The sequence below is a fragment of the Mesitornis unicolor genome, unplaced genomic scaffold (genome assembly GCF_000695765.1).
Source record: "Mesitornis unicolor isolate BGI_N332 unplaced genomic scaffold, ASM69576v1 scaffold29195, whole genome shotgun sequence".
Lineage (NCBI taxonomy): Eukaryota > Metazoa > Chordata > Aves > Mesitornithiformes > Mesitornithidae > Mesitornis > Mesitornis unicolor.
This window is the reverse complement of record NW_010186630.1, coordinates 4,560-12,421: the sequence shown is the minus strand read 5'-3', so window position 1 is coordinate 12,421 and position 7,862 is coordinate 4,560. Positions and strand designations below refer to the sequence as shown.

The following is a 7,862-nucleotide window of genomic DNA, read 5'->3' as shown; positions in this document are numbered from 1 at the left end:
TCCAGCAGTAGCAGGGTACACGTGATATCTATCAGCTCTGAAACGACTGAACAAGACACACAAAGATCAGCAACAACTTGCACATAGCAGTGTTCTCCCTGCACTCCCGTGTTGCTGCTGCTGGACCTATGGATGCCCACCTCTGCAAAACATTGCTCTGTCTCACTCCAGAACAAATGCTAGCTCAATTTGAAAGGGAGCAGAATCGGCTATATCCTCCTTTTTCATTATTTAAAACAATGGACTTCGGTATCTAAGAAGTTTGCAGCTGGAAATTTCTGATCTCTACCTGTACTGCTGTAATCAAACACACAGCATGCCCTCATTGAGAGACAGCCATTATATAGTATTCTTGAGTACTTAGTGATTTAAATTGCAGACATGCTGTGTATATCCTAAACAGCAAATTCTTCAAAGAAAATCCAATAATTTTTAAATAAGATAGTACCATTAAAAATACAGCCTACTATTTCAGAACAAGTCCAAGCTGCAGATGGCTGCCATATACTATACTGTCACAAAAAGTACACATACTTTGAAAAAACCTGTAGCTAGGAAACACCACAAGCATGAATTAGGATGACAAAATAACTCCACTATCTAACTGCTCAGAAGACACTTTAAATGCATTCTGAAGTGACAGCTTTGCTTTAGACTGAATTTTTAAGACTAATTCACTAAAAAAAGAACAAACATAACATTTGTTTGTATCCTTGTGCTTAAGCACTGCAGAGACCAAATATTTACGTATTACACTTATTTTTAACAATGTCGTAAAAACAAGACTGAGATACACAGTTGTGGTGAATGGAAGACTTAATTTTAGACAGATGAATTGCCCAATTGAAATATCTAGGATTACTCACATATGTAAAATTAAACACTTACTAAGTGATTTGCTGGCTGCTGTTTCAATTTTACATTCAAAAACTTCATTGCCAACAATGTTTAACAAAACACCAATTTTAGAAGAACAGTTTTATAGAAAAAATTGTGAGCTGTCATTGTTTCATGTAGATTTTCCATTTTATGTTCTCAAAATATTACTAAGTTATTATGTATTCTTTAAATATGCCAATTTTACATATCATGAATATACATAATTAAATGCTCTGATTATTCTGCTATTACTACCTTGTATCATAAACAATATACACAGATTGTCTTTCAAAATGCCAAGAGCCAATAATAACTCTTTCAAGGAAACATAAATCTTCTTTACATCAAATTCACAGTATCTACTATATGGCAACTGAGAGTTTCTTCAATGAAAAGAAGAAAAAAATCAGGAATATTGGTTTGTTGCTAACACAAAGCAAGAATAATACCTTTATTTGGTTAGTTACATTTTTATCCCATCCAGCCAATGTCTTCTCCAACTGGTGATTATTGACAAAAACAACCAACAAAAAAAAGCCTGCACCAAACCCAAAAAACTTTAATACTAGCTTCACCCCTAGACAAATGACTCACATATTTTAAACTTGCCTTAAGTTATATTTAATCTGTACTGCTCACAAATTGCTGACTTAGTATAATTTTTGAAACATGTTATGAAGAGTTCAGAGCAGCAAATCTAGGCTGAATGACACTTGCCATGGTGAAATTTATATTCAGCTGTTTCTCATTTTGCCAAGAGGGCAGTGGGCTGCATCTAAATGCTCCAATGCTCAACCATGGTAAATACCAGTGCAAGCAGATTGTGTAATAAAGCAAGCAGATTGTGTAAATCCTGTCTGCAGGATTTTTTTCATTTGTTACAAGCGGGAAAAGTAAATGAAAACGTGCAATGCACTATAAGAAGAAAAATAGAGTTGCAGCAAAATGCTGCAGCAAAGAACAGGATTAGAGGCAGTTCTGAATTAAGGCATAAAAAATTCTCAACTCTGAGTGTTGGATTTTGTAAATACAGTAACAATTTTAGTAATTATTAGGTACTACCACTGTATGTGCTATGGCTGACATGTTAAGCAAAAGCTTCTTACAGCCTATTTCAGTCTTTTGAATACTTTTAAGAAGTTACTTTCACAGTATACATGACTCCACTTAACTTAATACAATTTACCCTTCTAAGCCATGGTTTCTAGTTAACATGACTATTCTGGTAATGTCAAAGATCTGGAACAGCACCAAATTGCACCCAACTTAAACAGAAGCTTGTCTACCATTTTATCTGCTTTCCCATTACAGAGGTTCACTCTGTCCTGAACTTTATCAAAGTAAAGAAGCAGACAAAAGGAAAACGTCAAAGCAAAGCCCAGTTCTTTCATGCCAATGTTCTTTGACGCTTGTGCAACAAGTAACATGAAGACTTCATAAAGTGTGGCTTCTGAGCCAGAGACATTAAATGACACTATTTTAGTAATCTCTGGACCAGTTGTCAATACAGTGTCTCATGACAGATCTGGCACTCAATTATAGTAGTTGTCAGCTAGTTCCCTCTGCCCTAGTAAGAGAAAACGTCTTTTATTTACAATTTAAAAGTACTTTCTGATAGACAAATTTTAAGCTAACTATAGCATCATAGGTGCTCACAACACAGTTGGACTCCACAATCTTAAAGGTCTATGAACATACATGTCTTCTCGCACATGAAAGACTCCCCAGCTGCAAAAGGAGAAATATAGCAACATGTTTTAGCTCATTTTCTTTTTAAATATGGTTGTATTCAGATTCTCCTTTTTAGAAGTGTATCACACTAAGATGTGCTTTTCAGAAGTTGTTGTCAAAGTAGAAACATAGATTTACGGGAAGTAAGGATATTCTGGGACTATGCACAACAATACTTTCAATAAAAAGAGAAGAAGTTTGTAGCAATTTCAGAAAACTATCTTGTGATTATACAAATAATATGCATGCATAAATTAAAAAAAATTTGAAAAAGGGTAAAAACATTGTAACATTAGGATTTCTAAGCTGCAACAATAGCAAGAAGAAAATTAGTAATGACTGGATTCCAAGACACCACCTTATTCAAGTATCCAAAAGAAACAGTAACTAAATTAAACATCTGTCACAATAAGCTATCAATGACTGACTTTAAAGCATTTTCTTCTTCCAGGATCCTGCCAGCAAAAACATCAGACACTGCATCTGAAAGCAGACACTTCAATCAGCACCCTGTTTTTTTTCTCTGTCCTACTTAAAATGGCTTACAGTAATCTGAACACCACAAAAGAGTTAACAAGAGACTACACTTGCAATCACTGCTTCTTACATGCGTCAATAGCATATGCAATTGAGTTTTGCAGCAGTAATAAACAAATATATCCCCTTACTGCATTCAGAAGAAAACAACCGTTTTGTCAAATTCCAAGCACGCACTTTTATTTACAAAAAGGAATTTGGAGGAGTGTATTTCAAATGTACAGAAAATTTAACATCTCTCGATAGAGTATGCCTACTTGCGCCACATCAGAGACAGCTCTGTAAGTCCACCTAGCAAAGACTTAGGTCTTCACTCCCCCCACCACTGCAGTTCTGTTTGTGCTCAAATTTCATATCAAATGTGAAACTCACTTAATGGTAAAACATACTAAACTGTGTAAGCTGTACTTTGCTTTACAAAGAGGTTAACATGGTGAGGTCCTGATCATGCCTTACAGTAGTGACACAAAACCTCAACAGACATGAAAACACTGTAGATCATCTCTTCTCGCACATTTTACACTGATTTTTGTAACTGAAGAAACAAAGGAGAACAGTTTAATTTTCAAAAGAAGAAAATCAAACAACCCTCAAGAAACAAGCAGTAATCTAAACTTAAGTAATACTGCCGCTCCAGTATTTACTGGCATAGTTTTACGATCTGCATTTGGAGAAGAAGGGTTCTCAGAGGCTTCATCTGATAGGGAAGCAGAGACGCTCTTTAAAACTGTCAGCACACCATACTATCCTGGTGGAAAAGGCACTTGTCACAGCGTCACTACCACAAAGCACCTGGACCGGTACAATGGAGTAGGGTGCCTGCACATCAGCATTCAGCTGCCCTTTAGCTAACAGCTATCAGTGGTCTCCAGCCTCCCAGAGCAGATGTGACACAAAACTCAAGGGTTTGTATATTAGATTGAAACAAGTTTTCATCTTTGTTTCGATTTTAAGGGAAGGACTATTCTGTTACGCTTGGGACCAAAATGAAAAGCCTCCCTGCAGAATATCTGCAACATAATCAAAACACACCTTACAGCTCCTACCTGAGATCTGCAAAATACACTGCAATGAGAACCACTGGTCTTAGTAAGGCTGCCTGTGCTAGCAGTTCAGCTCTCTAAATGCTAAAATTTGTTTCTCGCTACATGTCAGAGTCAACATTGTTTATATTCCTTACATTAAAGCTCTTTTTACTGAACTGTACAATTGTCTGCATAATAAATTCTAAATTTGCAATCAGATCGCGATCATTGGTTTCTATCAGAACTGAATACATCAGCAGCAAGTTGGTGGCAGCTGTAAAAATGATGCAGGTCTTAAAAGGTCCAGCCACAAACCACAGAGACCAAGTAAGAAACGGAAGTTACTTTTGTCAGAAATACACACCCCCTAAGAATAAAAGTCCTTTAAAGATGTCTGTAATGAGAAGTAATGTTCAAGAAAATAAATTATGTAGAAATAAAACATAAGGGGCAATGTAAAATTTACAAAGTCCACAAAACACTTTTTCTAGATAATGACATGGCATCAACCATTTATTGGGCATGGGGGAACACACACACAAAAATCTGTTAGATAAAAATAAAATACAAACAATCAACAGGTCAGTCATACTCAACAACAAATGAAACCACTTCAACTTTCTTAAGCTACTCTTTGGAACAGAGAATTAACTCCAAGGATCAAGCCATTGCTTAGTTACTCAAACACCACTCAAGCTACACAGCCAGCACTGCAAGACTATGTATGTATATGCTCCTCTTTAGCATGATCTGCTAAAAAGTTTCTGCACATGATCCTTCCCTATCCAATAGAAGACAAGCACATTCATGCTCAAATTATGACTCTTCTCTGCCATTTAATGCTACTCTTTTCAAAATGCTTGCATTATATACCCACTTTTGTAATAAGGAACTCATTCATTCATGGCTAGACTATTTTGAAATTATACTTCCTAGATAGTTGAACTGCTGGACTGACTTAAGCTCTGATTTGCCTATGGTGATGTGGGGGTGATGGAAGACATCCTGAGGTGCAGGTTGGTAAAGAACTTCTGTCTTCTTCAAGCTGACTTCCAGCCCAAAAAGCTCAGCAGCCTCTGCAAAGCAGGATGTTAAGCACTGGAGAGCTGCTTCTGTATGAGCAACGAGGGCAGCACTGTCAGCAAAAAGCAGCTCGCGGACAAGGTGATTAAGGGTCTTAGTGTGGGCCTTCAGTCACCTTAGGTTGAATAGGCTCCCATCGGTACAATATCGGATGTAAATGCCCTTATCTTCATCGAGGTCTGCCGTGGCCTTTTGGAGCATCATGCTGAAGAATATTGTGAATAGAGTTGGTGTAAGAACGCAACCTTGTTTCACACCATTGGTTACTGGGAAGGGCTCAGAGAGTGCATCGCCATATCTGACTTGGCCACGCTGATCCTCATGTAACAGGATAATCATTTTGAGGAGCTTGGGGGGGCATCCTAATCATTTCAAGATCTGCCATAGGCCTTTTCTGCTCAGTGTCAAAAGCTTTCGTGAGGTCAACAAAAGTTACATAAAGCCCTTTATTCTGTTCCCTACATTTCTCCTGGAGTTGTCTGAGGACAGATACCATGTCTGTGGTACTCCTAAGGAATAAGGAATTAAAGCCTGTTTAATAACTTTAGACCTTGCCCTCAGGCAAACAAGCATAGGCAACATTCATTGCCTTAAGAATGCTCCCTTGCCAACATTCACTGAAGAGCTCAGTCTTCTCTCTTCATGTTGTTCCTCAATGCAAAAGAGGTGCAGGTGCACATTTACAGACTTGACTCCCATCACCTGACCATACCCTACCCTACACTTTAAGAGTAAGTGCACAGCTGGCTTCATTCACTTAAAGTGAAACAGACAACAGTAATAAAAAATTAAATATAAAAGCAAATGGCAGTTTTATCAAGAAAGAGATGTTATAGTCAGACCTCTTTTCCTGGTCTACACAGAACTACTCTCAACACTTACCTGTTCAAGCTGGTACAGCATGATGGTTATATGGTGACTAGATGCTAGAGTCTGCATCAGATGTCTGCTAGCATTCCACTATTTAAAATGTAATTATTTGACTCATTAGTTCAACAAGCAACCAGGGAGACTGCTTTAGCTATAGTAACTATCAGTGGATGTTGGCTGTTGGGTGTGTTCCAGGAGGGGAAGAGAGTTCGAGGGAGTAATTTTAAAGCATAGTGGACACAGCCAGTGCCTTATGGATTGGGTTAGTTTCATGTAAACAGGACAAAAAATGAAATACAGCCCCAAACTGAAACTCAGGTGCATGCAAGATATTAAAGATCTGAACTCCATTAGTTGTCACAGGGTGTTCTTCAACAGGAAAGATATCCCTCTTTCTGGGACACAAAATGTGGAAAAAGCTATAGCAGGTAGAAGACACTGCAAAGAAGCCTCAAAAAGAATGTGAACAAACATAAAATTAAGACACTGAGATAAGCCTAGAATAAGAACATTTTTTATGCTGACTGCTATTTAGAAGAGACCTGAAACCATGTATGGTTGGACTTGATCAAAAAGGTCTTTTCCAACCTACATGATCCTACCATAAATAAAAAAAAGAATTAAGAATCATTAGGAATCACAAAAGATACTATTCTGCAGCTTACCATCTTTGTTCAGCCATTGTTTTCTTTGTCTGTAGAGAAGAAGTTTCTTGTGGACATACGGCAGAAGAAACTTGACACACCAGCTCTCCACACCAAGCTTGTTTTCTACCAGGACAATAGGGCTCCGATTATATCTGGCTTCATGGCAAGGTATTAATCCAATTTCATCTCTTGAAAAACAGAAAGAAATATAATTAAACTTATTTCCAGGAGATACCAATTATTTTTCTCAATAGAGCAGACTGACAATGCTTCTGACCTAGTCAGTCCACCGTCTTTTTCCCTTTTTACCAAAATCTGTTCTCATTATCCTCAATTCACCTTCTCAATTCTGGTCAGATTGCAGGTACAATAAAATGCCTTTTCAGAAAGCCATCCTCTGCAAAACTCATGCAGTATATTAATTTGGCAAATAAATTATTCAATCATGTTTTAAGCCTTGATTTAAGTTGAGCAAAAAAAGTAGATTTACCTTACTACCCTAGTAGTATTTTACCTCTATACAATTTATTTAGACACAATATGGAAGCCACATGTGGATTTGAGTTAGAAGCCACTACAAAAAATTTGTATTAGTTCCCAAGTGCTCTGGTGATAGAAAAACAGAAATATTTTAACACTTGCTAAAGACTCTGGAAGTAACACCCATGATTAGATGTGCCAGAATGAATTAAAAATCCTTTAAATGTTCTCTTGGAAGATCCCTTTTGGTGATTCTGGCTCTTCTCACCCTAAGATAATCAGAAAAGTTTTATTAGATTTTCCCAAAATCCTAAGTGAGGAAGGTCTCTTTTTTTTGTATTTTCAGATTATCACTTAAGCAGTTTAAATCAGCTGAATGCATACTAGTACACCTGTGTTTGTGATGGAGATGCAATGGAGCTGTAACAACTGCTACTGCAAGAGAAAAAAACCACTTTAACCAGTACAGGCACCTGACTGACCCAAAGCTACCTAGGTTATGCCCTGCAGCAGTGTGACCAGGTACTCTGAAACAAAAGATTGAGCAAAAATAAATCACATAGACAGCAATGTGCAAATTTCCACATGTCCCATTTTTCCTTCTCCTAAT

General features: G+C 37.3%; 1 protein-coding gene across 1 annotated transcript in view; it reads right to left on the bottom strand.

Annotated features, from left to right (window-relative positions):
- PTAR1 (protein prenyltransferase alpha subunit repeat containing 1) overlaps window positions 1–6,960 on the bottom strand; it is a gene marked incomplete at its 5' end in the record, with an annotated part of 21,491 nt that extends 14,531 nt beyond the window's left edge. The window contains 2 exons of the mRNA XM_010185205.1: window positions 1–37; window positions 6,791–6,960. The exon at window positions 1–37 is cut by the window's left edge and continues 48 nt beyond it. Coding sequence (XP_010183507.1) covers window positions 1–37; window positions 6,791–6,960 — 207 coding nt within the window. The remainder of the gene's footprint in view (window positions 38–6,790) is intronic.
- Window positions 6,961–7,862: the final 902 nt, after the last annotated feature.